At 43.4% G+C, this 21,321-nt stretch overlaps 1 protein-coding gene across 2 annotated transcripts in view; it reads left to right on the top strand.

The window, feature by feature from the left end:
- The window catches only part of dis3l2 (DIS3 like 3'-5' exoribonuclease 2), a 297,452-nt gene that overhangs the window by 73,276 nt on the left and 202,855 nt on the right, over positions 1-21,321 (top strand). For both annotated transcript variants that reach the window (XM_078563912.1, XM_078563911.1), the window contains 2 exons: positions 3,647-3,899; positions 18,979-19,115. In XM_078563912.1, coding sequence (XP_078420038.1) covers positions 3,647-3,899; positions 18,979-19,115 — 390 coding nt within the window. The remainder of the gene's footprint in view (positions 1-3,646; positions 3,900-18,978; positions 19,116-21,321) is intronic.

Below are 21,321 nucleotides of genomic sequence, written 5' to 3'. Positions count from 1 at the left end.
CAGAAACTGAACTAGAACCCCGCATAAATATCCAGGAGAGCAGATCAGAGGCTGGGTATTCTGCATCAAATGGCTTACCTCCTGATTCCATTCAGGAACGTATTGGAATACTCCCAACTTGCCAGACTGGGTGCAGCTGCAAGAACACTCATGAAGCTGAGCAACATCTGTGACAAGGCAGTCTGCCTGATCAGCCCATCCAACACCTTAAATGTTCATTCTCTCCACCAAAATGCACTGTAGCTACAGTGTGTACTATCTACAGGACAGCTCGCCAAGGATTCCTCAACAGCACCTCCAAAACCAACGACCTCAACCACCTAGAAGGACAAAGGCAGCGAGTGCATGGCAACACAATAATCTCTGTCATATACCATCCCAACTTGGACATATATCGCCGATTCTTCATTGTCACTTGCTTAAAATTCTGGAACTCTCTACCTAACAGAACTGTGGACACACCTTCCATATGGACTGCAGCAGACAAGAAGACTTCACACCCCCACCTTCTTGAGGGAAACTAGGAATGGGCAATAATTGCTGGCCTTGCTAGCGATGAGCATATCCAGAGAATTAATTTAACAAAGTGTTACTGACGTTTGGGCCTCTAGCTAACCTTGTGATTGAGAATCCTGTTGGATGGTTGGACTTTCAAGGCTAACAGTGCGGCAGTAATAGACCATATATAACTCCATCCTCTGTGTCCTTTGTTAAACACAATTAATCTGCTGAAGGATGATTCTGGTAAGTGTTTCCAAATCCATTTCCAAGTTTTAGGCTGTTTGGATTGAAGCAGTCTGGTTGTGGATTAGCATTAAATCCATGGCTTTGGAGTTTTTGCATGATTTCTGCCTAGATAAGAGCATAATGTAGGCGGAATCAAATTAAATGGTGCAAAAGATTGCAAACCTTTTAAGCATTTTAGCGAGTTGCGGTGTTACAACTTGACGTCTGAGAATCTGCAGTCTCTTAAAGTGGTTCAAAAGTCCCTTCATTTGAAGCAAACCCTTGCCCTCAGAACTGGCCATGTCCCCAGGTTGGAATGGTGGGTTTTTGTCGGTTGCGCCCATTCAGGGGTGATTGTCACATTGCGCTCATTTTCTCAGGTGAACAGGCAACTATGATCACATGAACACAGCATTAATAATCTAGACCAGTCAATTGAAGCCAATTTAAAAAGTAGAATTAAGGGCATTAAATTTGCGATTGATCCGCTCTGCTCTGTTGCCAATCAATCAGTTACAAAATCAATTTTAAAAATGTAGAGGAAGGAGTTTCACTCCACTTTGTGTTGCTCAAGGTTGCCCTGTTTTAGTCTTGAAACAAAGTACAATCAACTACGCTGCTTGATTGGGCTAGCTCAAGGAATATTTAATGTTTGGACTTTTGTTAACGAGTTCCACAAAATATTCAGCATTATTTCACCTCTAAAACTTGCGCTGTGCTTCCTAGGTAAAATTTGTTGACAGTGCCCCATGTTGTAGGCAGCTCATCTCCAGTATTGGCTTCTCTTCCAGCCCCTGCATAGATACCTCTAGAATCCATCAAGGATCTATCCTTGACTCCTTCCTTGTTCTCATCTGCTTCCCTGTGACTGCATTGTCCGAAGAGATGGTGTCAGTTTACACATGTCTACTGAGAACATCCAGCAACTCCCCGCCACCACTTTTTTCAACTCTTGTCCTTCCTGTTTGACACCTAGTATAGGATGAACTGCAGTTTCCTCCTATTAAATACCAGGAAGTCTGAAGTCATAATCTTATGCCTCCACCACAAATTGTCTGGCTGTCATTAACCAGACCGTAATTACAATGTTTTATTCGACCCTGACCTGAGCTTCTGACCCATATTCTCTTCATCACAAAGATTGCTTTCATCCACCTCCATAATTCACCTGCCTTCGCTTGCCCCATCTGCTGCCGAGAAGCTTTTCAGTTACACGCTCAACTATTCCAAAGCCCTCCTGGCTAGCTTCCAATTTACCAAGCCCAGAAAACATCAGCTCATCCAATGTTCTACTGCTCTTAACCTAACCTATGTTTTGACATGGTTGACAATACCTTCATCCTCTAATGCCTCTCCTCTGTCATCCAGCTGGGTAGGACTGTTCTCATCCTCTTCCATTCTTACCTATTTAATCATAGATGGAGAATCACTTGCCATGGCTCCTCTTCCTACTGCCTCACAATCACCTTTGGTAACCTCTCAAATCTATCCTTGACCCCCTCCTCAGCCGCAGGCACCATGTTCGTTTTCACATGTACGTAGCTGACACCCAGCTCTACCTCACCACCACCTCTCTCGACTCCCCCATTGTTGCTAAGTTATCAGACTGCTTATCTGGCATCCAGTACTGGATGAGCAGAAGTTTCCTCCAATTAAATATTGAGAAGACTGAAGACATTGTTTTTGGTCCCCACTACAAACTCTGTCCCTGGCTGCTGACTCTACCCCTATCCCTGCTAACATTGGAACATACCATAGAATATAGGAGCAGCAGTAGGCCAATTGGGCCTTGGCGCCTGCTCTGCCATTCAATTTGATTGTGGCTGATCATCTAGCTCAGTGCCATTTCCCTGCACTATCCCCATATCCCTTGATGTCTTTACTATCTAGAAACCTATTGATCTCTGTCTTGAACATACTCAATGACTAAGCCTCCACAGCCCGCTGGGGAGATTTACCACCCTCTGAGTGAAGAAATTTCTCCTCATCTCAGTCCTAAAAGGCCTACCTCTTATTCTGAGACTGTGTCCCCTGGTCCTAGACCCCTGCCCCCCAACCCCACCACAGCGAGGGAAAGCATTATTCCTGCATCTAGTCGAACTCTGTAAGAATTTTGTATATCTGAATGAGGTCACCTCTCATTCTTCTAAACTCCAGAGAATAAAGGCCCAGTCTTCTCAATCTCTTCTCATAGGAAAAAAATCTCGCATCCCAGGGATCAGTCTGGTGAAACTTCGTTGCACTCTCTCTATGGCATGTATATCCCTCTTTAGGTAAGGAGACCAAAGTGTACAGTGTTCCAGGTGTGGTCTCACCAAGGCTCTATTACCAAAAGCTTGATCAAAGAGATAGGTTTTAAGAAATGTCTTCAAGGAGGAAAGTGAGAGAGAGAGGCAGAGAGATGTATGAAGGGAATTCTAGAGCTTGGGCTGAATGTGGGGGACCAACCAGGAGTGCATTGGAATAGTCAAGTCTAAAGGTCAAGAGTGCATGGAAGAAGATTTCAGCAGCAGATGGGCTGAGATAAGGCGAAGTCAAGCGATGTTACAGAGGTGGCCTTAATGATGGCACAAATATGAGGTCAGAAGTTCATCTTATGATGGAATGCAACGTCAAGGTAGCAAACAGAGTGACCATCTCAGATTGTTGCTAAGAGATTGGGAAGTATTGATGTCCAAGTGTTATGGGTGTCCTTGCCCTGGTCCTGAGAGTGGAAGACAATGGAAAACCACCACTGATAAAATAACAAAGGATGAAGCATCAGCAAACAATGAGCCAAGAACCTGCCTTTGGGCAGAACACACATGGATGAATGAATTGCCCATTAAATAGTACTTTGGCCAAGTTTGTTTAATTTAGATGTTATTGCCAGTTTATTTTAATGCAGAATTTCCATGGTCCTCTTTTTGTGTTTCTGCAGGTTATTGTCCCTGAAGGAGATGGCTCAGAAACTAATGCAGCTTCTCAATCAGACATGGCTGGTGGTGTTAATAATGTTAACTTTGAAGACCTTCCAGCTCAGGATGAAGTTGAAGTGCTTGAAACCAGTCCTGATGTAATTATTGAGGAGCAATATGATGACAGCCAAGATGACAATAACGGAATGAGTGATTTGAAGAAAATCATATTTGATGGAAGCGTTAGCAAGATAAACTTCAGTCCTTCAGAAAAGGGTGAGATTATCTTGGTCAGTTTATATGTTTCTGATGGCTATAGTTTTAGACTGCAACTTGTTTCACTTTAGGAGGTAAGTAATCGGAAGGTTTTGTTTAATTTTGTGTTATCGTGGTTTACCAACTATGTTTTGGAAAAGCTACAGCCATTTAAGTGGTGATTTACCTTTGAATATCTAACAGATTTTAAGAATAAGTTGTAAGTATATCACAGAATCTCAGAATTTTAACGGCACAGAAGGAGGCCATTCAGCCCATCGTGCCTGCACAGGCTCTCCAAATAAGATAGTATAATCTTGTCTAGACTATTGTGATAAATGTGTAGCAATGCATGAAAGCCTATTTTTGACATGAAGTTGAGAGTTCAATATTGTCATGCATTTTATTGACTTGGTTTGTTTAAGTTGATGGTTATTTCCACCATGAACCATTTGTTACACTAGAAACTTGAGTCCAGATTTAGAAATTTTTTTCCGAAAACAAACCCTTGGAAATAATTGTGATTAACCATTAGATACTTAGTTTAATGTTAATGGTGAGAGGAAACATTGACAGAGATGGTTCTTGAATAAGTTTCTTATAGCAATTCATGAGTGTTGAACTGACAGTCAACAGAATGCTTGATCTATGAATCTGCCTTGGAATTTGGTCACTGGAGCTCCTTTCACAATTTCAGCTCACTATGGGATAGCATTTATTATTTGTACAATCGGTCAAAATATTAAGTACCTCAAACGATAATGAAGTCAGACCAATGTACTTGATTGAAATGTTAGCAAGATAAACTTCAGGACTTGAGAAAATGTTTATATTGGGTTTGTAGGTCAATTTGATGTATGATTTCTTTCATAAATGAATATAGTAAATAGAAAATACTGCCAATGTGCAACAGGGGCAGGTGGTGGTCTAATGAGGAAGGAGAAGAGAATAACAGGTAAAAATAAAGTAGTTGAGATGAAATATGCTTTCCCCCTTACAAAGAAAATTTTTTTTGCATCTGATGACCTGGCAAAAAGCTATCAAAAACCTGTAAAGGTAAGAATTTAAGGAATATGAGCAGGAGAAGGCCATTCAGCCCATCGAGCCTGCACCGCCATTCAGTATGATCATGGTTGATCTTGGGCTTCAACTCCACTTTCCCCCTGCTTCCTATATCCTTTGATCCCCTGAGAGATCAAAAATCTATCTCAGCCTTTCAATGATTTTGCATCCACAATCCTTTTGGGGGAGGAAATTCCAAAGATTCATAACCCTTGTGTAGGAATTTCTCCTGATCTCAGTCCTAAATGATCGGCCTCTTATCCTGAAGCTGTGCCCCTTGTTCTTAATTTCCCAGCCTAGAGAAACAATGTCTCGGTGTCTTCCTTATCAAGCCCCTTCATAATCTTGAATGTTGCAATGAGATCACCTCTCATTCTCCTAAACTCCAGAGAACATAGAACCAATCTACTCAGCCTCTCATCACAGGATAATCCTGTCATCCCAGGGACCAATCTAGTGAACCTTCTCTGTACTGCCTCCAATGCAGGTATATTCTTCCTTAAATATGGAGATCAAAATTGCACACAGTATTCTAGGTGTGGTCTCACCAAAGACCAGTACAATAGTAGCAAGACCTCTTTATTTTTGTACATCAATCCCTTTGCAATAAAGGCAACATGCCGTTTGCTTTTTTAATTCTTGCTGTACCTGCATGCTAACTTTTTGTGTTCCTTATATGAGTACACCCAAGCCTGTGATAAACTACTGTGTAATCTACACAAGCCACCTTAGAAAGTGAAAATGTATTAAAAGAAGAATAGGTGGCAAACAGGTACCACTGACATAGGCTATGGTACTGGACTGGTAATCCAGGCCTGGGCTAATGACCTGAGTCATGAGTTCAAATACCATCATGGCAGCTGGGAGATTTAATCAATTATTTTATCATTATGCTAAATATAATTTAAACGCAATTACCTAAATACATCTGACATAAAAAGTTATCAACAGTAATGCTGACCATGAAACTGCTGGATTGTCAGGAAAAAACATCTGGTTCACTGATGTCCTTTAGGGAAGGAAATGCAGTTGTTACCCGACCTCATTTACTTGTGATTCCAGATGGACAGCTATGCTTTTGACTCTTAACTGCCATCTGAAATGGCTGAACAAGTCACTCAGTTGTATCAAACTGATCTGAAAATGTCTAATAATAAAATCGGATGGACGACCTGGCATTGATCTAGACACTGGCCACGACAAAGCTACACCCAGTGCAGTCAACTTTGCAAAGTCCTCCTCACTAACAGCTGGGGAGTTGTGCTAAAATTGGGAGAGCTGTCTTGTAGACTACTTGAGCAACAGCCAGACGTAGTCACATGCACAAAATTATACCTTTCAGCCAATGTCCCAGACTCCTTCATCATCATCCCTGAGTATGCCCTGTTTCACTAGCAAGATATACGCAGCAGAGGTGGCAGCACAGTGGTATATAATTTTGAGGGAGTGGCTCTGGGAGTCCTCAACATTGACTCTGGACCTCATGAAGCCTCATGGCATCAGGTCAAACATGGGCAAGGAAACCTCCAGCTGATTACCACCTACAGCTCTCCTTCAGTTGAGTCAGTACTCATCTATGTTTGATACTACTTGGAAAAAGCACAGAGTAGCAAGTACACAGAATGTGGTCTGGCTGGGGACTTCTGTGTCCATCACAAAGAGTGACTCTGTAGCGTCAATACTTACCAATCTGGGCGAACCCTGAAGGACACAGCTGCCACATTGGGCCTGCAGCAGGTGGTGAGAGAACTAACATAAGGGAAAAACTTGACCTCATCCTTACCAATTTCCCACCTTTGTACTGAGGACACCTTCCACCATGTTGTATGACACTATCACTGCACTAAATAGTTTAGGTTCAGAATAGATCTGGGAGCTCAACACGGGGCATCCGTGAAGTGCTGAACAGCAACAGAATGCAGGCATGATGGTCCATCACAGCCTTTTTTGATGTCCCCTTCACAGAATCCAGCCTTGAACCAATCAAGTGGGCTGCCTTGCCTTGGATGGTGTCAAGTTTCTTGAGTGCTGTTAGAACTGCACTCATCCAGACTGACTTGTGCCTTGTAGATGGTGGACAGGTTTTGGGGAGTCAGGAGGTGAATTACTCACTGCACGATTTCTAGCCTTTGACTTTCTCTTGGAGTCACAGTATTTATATGGCTAGTCCAGTTCAGTTTCTGGTCAATGGTAACCCGCAAGATGTTAAAAGTGGGGGTTTCAGCAATGGTAATGCCATTGAATGTCAAGGGATGATGGTTAGATTCTCTTGTTGGAGATGGTCATTGCCTGGGCATTTTAACATTTGTCAGCCCAAGCCTGGATATTGTCCAGGTCTTGCTGCATTTGAACATGGACTGCTTCAATATCTGAGAAGTTGCGAATAGTGCTGAACATTGTGCAATCATTAGCAAACATCCCCACTTCTGACCTTATGATGAAAGGAAGGTCATTGATGAAGCAGCTAAAGATGGTTGGGCCTAGGACACTACCCTGAGGAACTCCTGCAGTGATGTTCTGGACCTGAGATGATTGACCTCCAATAACCACAGCCATCTTCCTTTGTGTAAGGTATTACTCCAACCAGCGGAGAGTTTTCCAGCTGAGTCCCATTGACTCCAGTTTTGCTAGGACTCCTTGATGCCACACTTGGTCAAATGCTGCCTTGATATCAAGGGCAGTCACTCTCGCCTTACCTTGGGAGCTCAGCTCCTTTGTCCATGTTAGAACCAAGGCTGTAATGAGGTCAGGAGCTGAGTGACCCTGGCGGAACACAAACCCGTCAGTGAGCAGGTTATTGCTGAGCAATTGCTTGATAGCATTGTTGATGACCCCTTCCATCACTTTATTGATGATTGAGAGTAGACTGATGGGGTGGTAATTGGCTGGGTTGGATTAGTTTTGCTTTTTGTGTACAGGACATACCTGGGCCATTTTCCACATAGCCGGGTAGATGCCAGTGTTGTAGCTGTACTGGAACAGCTTGGCTATGGGTGCAGCAGGTGCTGGAGCTCAAGTCTTCAGTACTATTGCCGGAACATTGTTAGGGCCCGTAGCCTTTGTACTATCCGGTGCCTTTAGCCGTTTCTTGATACCACGCGAAGTGAATCAAATTGGCTGAAGACTGACATCTGTGATGCTGGGTTCCTCTGGAGGAGGCCTAGATGGATCATCCACTCGTCACTTCTGGCTGAAGATTGTTGCGAATGCTTCAGCCTTGCCCTTTGCACTGAGGTGCTGGTCTCCCCCATAATTGAAAATGGGGATATTTGTGGAGCTGCCTCCTCCAGTTTGTTGTTTAATTGTCCACCACCATCCACGACTGGATGTGGCAGGACTGCAGAGCTTGGATCTGATCCATTGGTTGTGGGTTCACATGGCTCTGTCTATCACTTGCTGCTTATGCTGTTTGGCACACAAGTAGTTCTGTGTTGTAGCTTCACCAGGTTGACATCTCACTTTTAGGTATGCCTGGTGCTGCTCGTGGCATGCCCTCCTGCGCTCATCATTGAAGCAGGGTTGATCCCCTGGCTTGGTGGTAATGGTAGAGTGGGGGGATATGTTGGGCCATGAGGTTGCAGATTGTGGCTGAGTACATTGCTGCCCACAGAACCTCATGGATGCCCATGTTTGAAATCTATCCTCTTTTGCACAGTGGTAGTGCCACACCACACAGTGGATGGTATCCTCATCATCGATGTGGAACTTCGTCTCCACAATGATTGTTCAGTGGTCACTCCTACTGATGCTGTCATGGACAGATGCATCTGCGGCAGGCAGTTTGGTGAGGATGAGGTCAAGTATGTTTTTCCCTCTTGTTGGTTCCCTCACCTCGTGCTGCTGACCCGGTCTAGCAGCTATGTCCTTTAAGGCTAGGCAAGCCTGGTTAGTAGTGATGCTACTGAGCCACTCTTGGTGATGGAGAGGCCTGGTCAGTAGTGGTGTTACTGAGCCACTTTTGTTGGTGGACATTGAAGTCCCCCACCCAGAGTACATTCTGCACCCCTGTCAGCTTCAGTGATTCCTCAAAGTGGCGTTCAACATGGAGGAGTACTGATTCATCAGCTGATGGGAAGTGGTACGTAGTAATCAGCAGGAGGTTTCTTTGCCCGTGTTTGACCTGATGCCATGAGAGTTCATGGGGGGCCAGAGTCTCTGTTGAGGAGTCCCAGGGCAACTCCCTTCCAACTGTATGCCACTGTGCCGCCACCTCTGCTGGTGGATGGTGATGCTGGTGTCTGGTACTTGATCTGTGAGGTATGACTCCATTTGTATCACTATGTCAGGCTGCTTGACCCATCTGTGAGACTGCGCTCCCAATTTTGGCACAAGCCCCCAGATGTTAGCAAGGAGGACTTTGCAGGGTTGACAGGGCTGGGTTTGCCATTGTCGTTTCCGGTGCCTAGATCGATGCTGGGTGGTCCATCCGGTTTCGTTCCTTTTTTGTAACTTTGTAGCAGTTTGATACAACTGAGCAGCTTGCTAGGCCATTTGAGAGGGCATTTAAGAGTCAATCACATTGCTGTGGCTCTGGAGTCACATGTAAGCCAGACCAGGTAAGGACGGCAGATTTCCTTCCCTAAAGGACATTAGTGAACCAGATGGGTTTTTACAACAATGGACAATGGTTACATGGTCAAATTTCACCATCTACAGTAGTGTGATTCGAATCTGGGTCCCCAGAGCATTACCCTGGGTCTCTAGATTACTAGTCCAGCGACAATACCACTACGCCATCACCTTCAATATAGAGAAATGTGAAGTGATCCATTTGGTAGGAAGAACATGGAGTGACAGTATAAAATAAAAGGTATAATTCTACAGAGGGTGCAGGAGCAGAGGGACCTTGGTGTATATGTGCATAGGTCATTGAAGGTGGCAGGACATGTTGAGAGAGCGGTTAATGAAGCATACTGCACCCTGGGCTTTATTAATAAGGGCATAGAATACAAAAGCAAGGATGCTGTGTTGAACTTGTATGAGGCACTAGTGCAGCCTCCTGCACTGTAACATTTCTGTGCCAGCAATGCCCACATCCCATGAATGAATAAAAAATATCTCTGCTACCCATGCCTTTACTCGCACCACCTATCACCCCAGTTCTTGCTGGTGCCTACTTTGCCTCCCAGTTATGCAAGGCCCCAATTTTAAAATTTTCATCCTCGTTTTCAAATCCCTCTGTTGCCTTTTCCTTTCCTATCTCTTACCTCTTCAAGCCCCCCAAATCCCCCGAGATGTCTATGCTCCTCCAATTCTGGCCTCGTTATTTTAGTTGCTCCACTATTAGTGACCGTGTCTTCAGCTTTTGAGGCCCTAAGCTCTGAAATTGTCTGCTAAACCTCTCCGCCTCTCTTTCCTCCATTAAGACACACCTTAAAACCTACCCCTTTGACCAAGCTTTCACCGTCCATCCAAATAATGCTTTATGTGCTCTGTGTCAAATCACAGAATCACAGAAATGTTACTTTACAATTCTCCTGTTAAGTGCCTTAGGATATTTTACTACCTTAAACATTCTATACAAAATGATAGTTGATGTTGTGCAGGAGAAAACCTGCAGTTGAAGTTTAAGTTATATGCTATTAATTACTTCCTAAATGCAAACTATAGTTACATTTGCTTTGTTTTTTTGATAAGGCTATAAATAAATTAGGTATGTTCAAAATTATAAGTACCACCATTTTGCTTGTAATGTAAATAGTATTTCATTGCTGGCTATTTTGACTAGTTATCACAAACTCTAACTTTTATTGCCAGGGTTTATCAGTCAGCCTGGTTAAGCCATAAAGAGTGACTGGAAAGAACTAATGATGTTGTAAGCATCCATCGAATCATTGCCTTCATTTTGAAGATTGAGAATTGAAAGTTGCATAGGAATTAGTGTAAGAAGCTGAATGGCTTTACATGAATCATTTCCATTTGGGAATTTACCATGTTCCAGAATTATATAATGCAAAGCCACGCAGAATTTCATTATTTGGGTGATGAAATCAGAATTTACTGAGACTTTGCAGCATTTTTGAATACAGCGTTACATTTAGTATTGGGATGTAATTTCTACACTACATAGCCTCATGATTTCATATTTGTACTTTCATCTTTTATCAGTAACTTGGATAAGCAATTATGATGTAGTAATTTAATATCAAATTATTTGTGCTGTATACATTCAGTCTTCAACTTCATGCCATTTATTGGATTATTTCTCCCCAGTCTTCCTGAACGTTTATGGTAAGAATGCAGTAACATAAGAAATAGGAACAGAGGTAGGCCATATGGTCCTTTGAGCTTGCTCCATCATTCAATCAGATTATGGCTAATCTTTGACTTCAAATGTGCTTTCATAATCAATCCTTATATCTCTTGATTCCTTTTGAGTCCAAAAACCTATTCCACCTGAACCTTGAATATACTCAATGAATGAGTGTCCACAGCCCTTTGGGATTGAGAGTTCCAAATATTGACAATTTTCTGAGTGAAGAAACTTCTCATCTTAGCTCTAAATGGCCAATCCCTTATCCTGACACTATGCCCCCTTATTCTAGGCTCTCTGACCAGGGAAGCACAGAAAATTAACATGCAAGCACAGCAAGCAATTGGGAAGGCATATGGTATGTTGTTTTTTATTGTGGAGGGATTGGGGTACAAGTGTGTGGAAGTCTTGCTGAAATTACGTAGGGCTATCGTGAGACCACACCTGGAGCACTGTATATTGTTTTGGTCTCCATACCTAAAGAAGGATGTACTTGCCCTTGAGAGGAAGTAACGAAGATTCTCTAGATTGATTATTTGGAAGATAGGATTGTCCTATGAGAAGAGATTCAGTGGAATGGGTCTATGCTGTCTGGAATTCAATGACTGAGATTTGATTTCATTGAGAAATGTGAGATTTTGAGAAGGCATAATAGGTAGATGCTGAGAGACTGTCCCACTGGTAGAAGAGCCTAGAACAATGGGGCATTGTTTCAGGATAAGAATATGGCCATTTAAGAAGGGCTGAGTTGAGAAGTTACTTCACTCAGGATTGTGAATCCTTTGAATTCTCTACTCCAGAGGGCTCTCAATGCTTAGTCATTGAGCATATGTAAAGCTGAGATCAATAGATTGTTGGATACTAAAGGAATTAAGGGTTATGGAGATCAGGTGGGAAAGCGGAATGTCAAAGGGCAGCCTGAACGTATAGGACGTTGGAGCAGATTTGAGCGGCCGTATGGCCTACTCCTCCTATTTCTGCTGTTCTACCATTGGTGGTTGAACCTTCAACAGCCTAGTCCCTAAACTCTGGCATTCCCTCCCTAAATCTCTCTGCCTTGTTTGTTCTCTCCCTCTCTCTCTCCCTCTCTCCCCCTCCCTCCCTCCCTCCCTTTAAGACACTTCTTCAAACTTACCTATTTGGCAGTTTTTAGCCTTCAGTTCTAATATTACCTCATGTGGCTCAATTTCAAATTTTGCTTTATAATGCTTCTGTGAAATGCCTTAGGACTTTTCTTTACATTGAAGATGCTGTATAAATAGAAGTTGATCTTGTTGTAAAGATAACACAAGCCTCAGTCCTTTCCCATAAACCCAGGCCTTTCGAAGAAAGCATGTTACGTATATTTCTGAAACATAGAAAATTAAATTGTGTAGTTAGGTTTTCTTCCATGTTTTAGAATTTTCTATTGTTACTAACTTTATTTCCAATAGTGCGTGTTCGGCTTACTGACGAGCTGATAGTGACTGAAAGAATTTTGTTTTGTTTTCCTCAACTGTTTGTTTGATTTTGCTTTTCTATCCCCACGAACAACTATAACTGACTGCTTATTTATTGTTTGTATAATTTTGAACTTCAATGCTGGCGGCTTCTTCGTAAGTACAGCACCTATTTCTCAGTAGTAATTTGTTTTATTATGAATGCAAAATTTAAACCAATCAGTTCCATGAAACCTGGCAGGAAAAAAGGCATGATACAATGTTTCACACAAACATATGAATTAGGAGCAGGAGTAGGCCACTCAGCCCTTTGAGCCTGCTCAGCCATTTAATATGATCATGGTTGACCTGACTGTAACCTCGTGCCTACCCCCGAAAGTCTTTCACCCTTGTTTATCAAGAATCTATCTATCTCTGCCATGAAAACATTCAAAGACTCTGCTTCCACTGCTACTTGTTAAGGGAGTTCCGATGACTCAGTAGCATCCGAGAGAAAAAAATCCTTCTCGCCTCTGTCTTAAATGAGCGACCCCATATTTTTAAACAGTGACCCCTATTTCTAGATTCTCCCACAAGAGCAAACGTCCTCTCCACATCTACCCTATCAAGACCTTGTATGTTTCAATTAAGTTTCAATGTTTCAATCTTACCCTTCTAAACTCCAGTGGGTACAAGTCTAGTCTAGCCTAGCTTACCCAGTCTTTCCTCATAAGACAATCCACCCATTCCTGGTATTAGTTTAGTAGACGTTCTCTGAACTGCAAATGTATTTACATCCTTCCTAAAATAAGGAGACCAATACTGTACACAATACTCCAGATGTGGTCTCATCAGTGTCTTGTACAACTGAAGCATAATCTCCCTACGTTTATATTCAGTTCCCTGTGCAATAAACAATAACGTTAGATTAGCTTTCTTAATTACTTGCTGTACCTGCATACTAGCCTTTTGGGATTCATGCACTTGGACACCCAGATCCTCCTGCATCTCAGAGCTCTGCAATCTCTCACCATTTAGTTAATATGCTTTTTTATTCTTCCTGCCAAAGTGGACAATTTCACCTTTTCTCACATTATTTTCCATTTACCAGATCTTTGCCCACTCGCTTAACCTATGTCCCTTTGTAGCCTCTTTATGTCCTCTTCACAACTTACTTTCCTACCTATCTTTGTATCAGCAAATTTAGCAACCATGCCTTCTGCCCCTTTCAGGTCTTTTATATAAATTGTATAAAGCTGAGCCCCTAGCAGTGATCCCTGTGGCACACCGCTCGTTACATGCCGCCAGTCAGAAACAGACAGATTAATGGCTACCGTCTGTTTCCTGCTAACTAGCCAATCTTCTATCCATGCCAATATGTTACTGCCTATACCAGGGGCTTTTGTTTTCTGCAGTAACCTTTGATGTGGCACCTTATCAAATGTGTGTTGCTGGAAGTTGATAAATTTGCATATTGAGATTCTCTATTTAATATAATTAGAGCAGAAGTTCAGACCATTGTTTATACAGAATCAGATGTTATGTTCTTCATTTAGGCTGGTGGGGAATTCTTTGGTGTAGGTCTGGAAGTGGTGGAGGATGAGTAAAGGAATTTGGAAAGAAACTTCTAAGCTTTTTATCCAGAGGCTGTGAGCAAGTGCTTTTGATGTGGATAAATAAACACCACAGCTGCATAAATATTTTTGGTGAACCATAGCTTTTGTTAAACTTCCAGTATAAACATAAAAAGGCAGTGTCTGTTATCATCTGTGACTGCCTCTGAAGTAAAAGAGCACTTGAAAATTGTTTTATTTATTCATCCATGGGATGTGGGTGTCACTGGCCAAGCCAGCTTTTATTGCCCATCCCAAATTGCCCTTGAGAAGGTGATGGTGAGCTGCCTTCTTGAACCGCTGCAGTCTATGTGGTGTAGGTACACCCACAGTGCCGTTAGGGAGAGAGTTCCAGGATTTTGACCCAGCAACAGTGAAGGAACAGTGATACATTTCCAAGTCAGGATAGTGAGTGGGTTGGGAGGGGAACTCCCAGGTGGTGGTGTTCTCATGCGTCTGCTGCCCTTGTCCTTCTAGTTGGTAGTGGTCATGGGTTTGGAAGGTGCTGTCTAAGGAGGCTTGGTGAATTCCTGCAGTGAAACTTGTAGATGGTACATACTGCTGCCACTGTGCGTCAGTGGTGGAGGGAGTGAATGTTTGTGGATGTGGTGCTAACCAAGCGGGCTGCTTTGTTCTGGATGGTGTCAAGTTTCTTGAGTGTTAGAGCTGCACTCAACCAGGCTGACTTGTGCCTTGTAGATGATGGACAGGCTTTGGGGAGTTAGGAGGTGAGTTACTCATCACAGGATTCCTAGCTTCTGACCTGCTCTTGGAGCTGCAGCATTTATATGGCTAGTCCAGTTCAGTTTCTGGTCAAGGGTAACCCCCCTCCAGGATGTTGATAGTGGGGGATTCAATGATGGTAATGCCACTGAGTGACAAAGGGTGATGGTTAGATTCTCTCTTGTTGGCGATGGTCGTTGTCTGGCACTTGTGTAACATGAATGTTACTTGTTACTTGTCAGCCCAAGCCTGGATATTGTCCAGGTCTTGCTGCATTTGGACATGGACTGCTTCAGTACATGAGGAGTCATGAATGGTGCTGAACATTGTGCAATCATCAGCAACCATCGCCACTTCTGACCTTATGATGGAAGGAAGGTCATTGATGAAGCAGCTGCGGATGGTTGGGCCGAGGACACTACCCTGAGGAACTCCTGCAGTGATGTCCTGCTACTGAGATGATTGACCTCCAACAACCACAACCATCTTTCTTTGTGCTAGGTATGACTCTAACCAGCGGAGAGTTCCCCCCCGATTCCCATGTGCTCCATATTTGCTAGGGCTCCTTGATGCCACACTCGGTCAAATGCTGCCTTGATGTCAAGGGCAGTCACTCTCACCTCACTTCTGGAGTTCAGCTCTTTGTCCATGTTTAAACCAAGGCTGTAATGAGGTCTAGAGCTAAGTGGCCCAGACGGAGCCCAGCTGAGTGTTAGTGAGCAGGTTATTGCTAAGCAAGTGCTGCTCGATAGCACTGTTCGTGACCCCTTCCATCACTTTACTGATGATGGAGAGTAGATTTATGGGGCAATAATTGGCTGGGTTGGATTTGTCCTGTTTTTTGTGTACAGGACATACTTGGGTAATTTTCCACATTGCTGTGTAGATGCCGATGTTTTTGCTGTACTGGAACAGCTTGGCTTGGGGCGCACAAATTCTGGAGCACAAGTCAGGGCCAAAAACCCTTGCAGCACCAAGTGCCTTCAGCTGTTTCATGATATCACGTGGAGTGAATTGAATTGGCTGAAGACTGGCATCTGTGATGCTGGGGACCTCCGGAGGGGGCCAAACTATTTCATCCACTCAGCACTTCTGGCTGAAGATTGTTGCAAATGCTTTGGCCTTATATTTCGCACTGATGTACAAGGCTCTCCCATCGTTGAGGATGGGGATATTTGTGGTGCCTCCTCCTCCACTGAGTTGTTTAATTGTCCACCACCATTAACGACTGGATGTCGCAAGACTGCAGAGCTTAGATCTGATCTGTTGGTTGTGGAATCACTTAGCTCTGTCCATTGCTTGCTGCTTATATTGTTTGACACGCAGGTAGTCCTGTGTTGTAGCTTCACCAGGTTGACATCTCATTTTTAGGTATGCCTGGTGCTGCTCTTGGCATGCCCTCCTGCACTCTTCATTGAACCAGGGTTGACCTCCCTGGCTTGGTGGTAATGATAGAGTGGGGGATATGCCGGGCCACAAAGTTACAGATTGTGGTTGAGTATAATTCTGCTGCTGCTGATGGCCCACAGCACCTCATGGTTGTCCAGTCTTGAGTTGCAAGATCTATTCAAAATCTATTCCATTTAGCACAGTGGTAGTGCCACACAACACGATGGAGGGTATACTCAATGTGAAGATGGGACTTTGCCTTCACAAGGATTGTGCGATGGTCACTCCTACTGATACTGTCATGGATCGATGCATCTATAGCAGGTGAGGATGAGGTCAAGTATGTTTTCCGTCTTGTTGTTTTCCTCACCACCTGCTGCAGACCCAGTCTAGCAGCTATGTCCTTTAAGGCTAGGCCAGCCTGGTCAGTAGTGGTGCTACTGAGCCATTCTTGGTGATGGACATTAAAGTCCCCCACCTAGAGTACATGCTGTGCCCTTGCCACCCTCAGTGCTTCCTCCAAGTGGTGTACAACATGGAGAAGTGCTGATTCATCAGCTGAGGGGGTTGGTGGTGTGGGTGTTGGGTGGGGGGGCGGGGTGGGGCGGGGGGGGGGGGGGGGGGGGTGGGGGTGGAGGGGGGGTGGGGGGAGGGGGCTGTGGCTGTGGCTGTGGCACTTGGTAATCAGCAGGAGTTTTCCTTGCCCATGTTACCTCAGAAACACTTCTAGAGTTCACATCTCAGCTTCTGAAATCATGTGGAAAAAGAAATACTTCACTTACTGTTGCAGTGTAAGTCATGCTGATGTAAGTTGGCTGATTCTCCAGACTACATGCTTAGACTGGCACCCTTAAAATTCCAGGCACTGTTGTGGTTGTTACTCTTCTTCAACTGAATATCAATTGCAAATAGGCTTTTCATTGGGATTGAGACTTCTGAGTGGGAATGCCATGAAAGGCTATTTTTTCAGGAAAGCCCCTTAGTGCACAAAACTGTAAGGTTTTCTTTTCTCATTCTGCCACCACCACCATCTCTTCTGTTGAAGCACAGGACGCAATGGAAATACTTGGCCCCAATGTGTTTTTAAATGCATTTGGGATGTACTCTTAGCAAACCTAGCTTCTCCAGTCCGCTGATCACCAACAGGCTTCTTGCTGTCCCCTTTTCACCATACAGTTTTTTGAGAGCAATGTTGTAACCAACTTTCTTGGAAGCTTGGAAATCTATTTGATACTTTGAAGCTCTCCATGCTGAATTATTTGGCAAGCCCATGAACCTTAGCTTTCTAGAAACTTGAGATTTGTATATGGCATGCTTCTGTGTGACTGCCCTTTGGATCCCCCATTCTTTCAAACTGTTCAATTCATTCACAAGCTTGTGTAGTGACAAGTCATGGAGCTTTTTTTGTTCAGCTTACTGGAAAATTGACTTTCATTTCTCCCTCCCTTGGGATTGATGAAATTAGCAATCTTTGTCATGCAATTTGACAAAACCCAAAAGCTAATTATGCTATCACAGTAGCAAATGAAATGGATTAAGCTTCTACACACTGCGCTGAGAAGAGATCATTTGTTCATGTTCCTCAGTGTATGTATTCCACACTTGGTTGTTTTGCTATACGGATCCATATGCTGCTCGCTTGGTTTTCACTTTCTGTACCAACTGGAAGGAACATGTGGGAGCAGTGTGCAAAGTTATTGTTTCTTCACTTTTCCAGGCTTGAATTGCCAGGTGCCTGTTGAACCATACAATTGACTAAATTTTGAAAATTGCTTAGTTGGTAGATGATTACAATTTAAGGATCTTTGCAATATTGTACTTAGGCCTCCAATGCTCATTAATTTATGGCCAGGATTTTCCAGTTGGTAGGCGGGCCCAGGGGCGGTCGGGAAGCCGAGTGCCGCCCGTGATCGGGCCCCGACAGTGATTTCACGCTGGCTGGCCAATTAACAGACAGCCAGCGTGAATCGCGTACTGCAGCGCTGCCGGGATGGGGGCAGGAGGAGGGCGAGCATGCGCACGGGTGTGTGAAGATTTTTTAAATAAAAAATAAAGATATTAAAAATAATGAAAACGTCTCCTCATGTGACTCTGTCATATGAGCAGGGACATGTTCAAAACGAGTGTTAAAAGGTTTTTTTGAATCACTGGTTTTTGTCACGAGCAGGGACATGTTAAAAATTAGTGTTAAAAGGTATTTTGAATCACTTGTCGAAACCTCATCCCGCCCGTGGATGAGGTTTCACCAAAAATGCAAAGGCTGCTTGGCCTTTTCACCTATTCGCTTACTGAACAGTTGGACAGGCAGTGAAAAATTCTAGTCGATTAAGGGCCTTAAGATGCCGCTTAATTGTGTGGGTGGACTGCCGTGCACGCCTGCCGACTGAAATATCGTGTGAGTGCGCGATGATATCTGGACGCTCGCCCGACATCATTGCGCGTTATTTTACACTCAGGTCAGGCGCACTCCTGCCTGACAAGAGAAAAATTCTGTGACTTCACTTACAATTAAGAGTTTTATCTAACTTGTAAATGGAACCTAAACAAAAATTGTTGTATGGCCTAGTTTTGTTTCACGAGAGAAAAAAGTGAAACATTCCTATTTATATGTTATTGTGATTTTTAAAATATTGATTTTGTAGCCGCTGGATTTAGCGGAATACAGCCTGTTGATAAGAGTGGCATCAGAACGCGAACTTCAAAACAAAGGAAATCTTGCAGTATGGCAGTAAATGATTCAAGAATTCATCCAGATAGATTTCTTCAAAAAACTGGCAAGGTAAATATCTATGAAAATATTTTTCGCCTTATTTGTTTTATTCACCTACACATAGCTAATAATCTGAAGTTACAGTAACCTGCAGTGGATAGCAGATTTCTTGAAAATACACTATGCTGTTCAAGAAACGGGTGTTCTTTTTCCCTCCTCCTCCTGTCTTCCTCTATTTTCTGTTAAGATATTTTTGTTCTCTTTTGATACCTATTTATATTGGCAATTTTAATACTGAATAAAAATGTTTTTGTAGCTAGTTTGATAGTTTTTGTTATGTTTCATGTTGCAGATCAGTACTGCTAGATGAGTTAAACAAATGACGCTGTTATCCATATTCCATGGGATTTTGTTTAATTGTCAGAAAAAAGTTATTTATTCCTTATTTCTCCTCTTTCTTCCCCACATCTCCCACCCTGAAATCCTAATTCAAGTTTTTGGAATTTTGCTCCTTCTTGTTCACAGATCCATGAAATGAGTGGATTTCTTGAAATGTGTACAGGAGAGCTTTTTAGGTCAATATGTTGAGGGTCCACAAGGGACGGTGCAGTGCTGGACCTAATTCTGGTGAATGAAGCCGGACAGATGGCTGAGGTGGTGGTGGGGGAGCATTTTAGTGATAGCGACCACAACGTGGTACAATTTAAACTTGTTATCAACAAAGAATAGACAAGTTGCAAAAAAATGTTTTGGATTCGGGGAGAGCAGATTTTAGTAAGAGAATCTGGCCAATATAGACTGGGAACACCTACTTGTGGGGAAATCTACAAAAGAGCAGCGGGGGGGGGGGGGCGGCGTTCAAAAAGGAATTGGGGAGGCTACAGGCTCAACATGTTCCCTCTAGGGTGATAGGAAGGAGTAACAAGCCCAGAGAACCATGGATGACCAGAGATATTCGGGATATGATGAGAAGGAAAAGAGAGGCTTTTAGCAGGTAAAAGGGGAGCAAATCAGCAGAGGCATTAGTGGAGTACAGAAAGTGCAGGGTGGAGCTTAAGAAAGCAATTAGGAGAGCAAAGAGGGGATATGAGAAAGCTCTGGCTGGTAAAAGTAGGGAAAATCCCAAGATATTCTATAAGTATATCAATGGGAAGAGGATAACCAAGGAAACAGTAGGGCCCATAAGGAACCAAGGGGGCAATCTATGGGTGGAGCCAGAGGACATTGGTAGAGTGAATGAATACTTCACATCCGTCTTCACTCAAGAGAATGGGGATGAAGGTATCGAACTCAGGGAGAGAGACTGCGAGGTTCTTAAGCAAATTGATATAGGGAGTGACAAGGTATTGGAGGTGTTGGCAGGCTTAAAAGTGGACAAATCTCCAGGTCTGGATGATTTGTGTCCCAGACTGCTAAGGGAGGAAATCGCAGGGGCTCTGACCCAAATTTTTAATTCCTCTCTGGCCATAGGGGAGGTGCCAGAGGACTGGAGAACAGTGAAAGTGGTTCTGCTATTTAAGAAGTGTTGTAGAGATAAGCCAGGGAACTTCAGGCCAGTGAGTCTCACGTCAGTGGTAGGGAAACTATTGGAGAAAGTTCTGAAGGAGAGTATCTATCTCCACTTGGAGATGCAAGGTTTGATCAGGGATAGTCAGCATGGCTTTGTCAGAGGGAGGTCATGCCTAACAAATTTGATTGAATTTTTTGAGGAGGTGACCAGGTGCGTAGATAAGGGTAGTGTAGATGATGTAGTTTATATGGATTTCAGCAAAGCCTTTGACAAGGTCCCACATGGGAGACTTATAAAGAAGGCAAATGCACATGGGATACAGGGTGATTTGATAAGGTGGATTCAAAATTGGCTTAGTTGTAGGAGACAGAGGGTGATGACAGAAGGCTGCTTTAGTGACTGGAAGCCAGTGTCCAGTGGCGTACCACAGGGATCTGTGCTCAGTCCCCTTTTATTTGTCATTTATATAAACGACATAGATGACTATCTCGGGGGTAGGATTAGTAAGTTTGCGGACGACACAAAGATTGGCTGGGTGGTTAACAGTGAGGTTGAGTGTCTTGAGCTACAGGAAGATATAGACGGGTTGGTCAAATGGCAGATAAGTGGCAGATGGAATTTAACCCTGAAAAGTGTGAGGTGATACACTTTGGAAGGAGTAATTTGACAAGGAAGTATTCAATGAATGGCATGACACTAGGAAGTTCTGAGGAACAAAGGGACCTTGGCGTGTGTGTCCATAGATCTCTGAAGGCAGAGGGGCAT

This window comes from Cetorhinus maximus, chromosome 19 (assembly GCF_964194155.1).
Source record: "Cetorhinus maximus chromosome 19, sCetMax3.hap1.1, whole genome shotgun sequence".
NCBI classification, from domain to species: Eukaryota; Metazoa; Chordata; class Chondrichthyes; order Lamniformes; family Cetorhinidae; genus Cetorhinus; species Cetorhinus maximus.
Note: the sequence above shows the minus strand (reverse complement) of the source record. Positions and strands in the feature narration are given on the sequence as shown.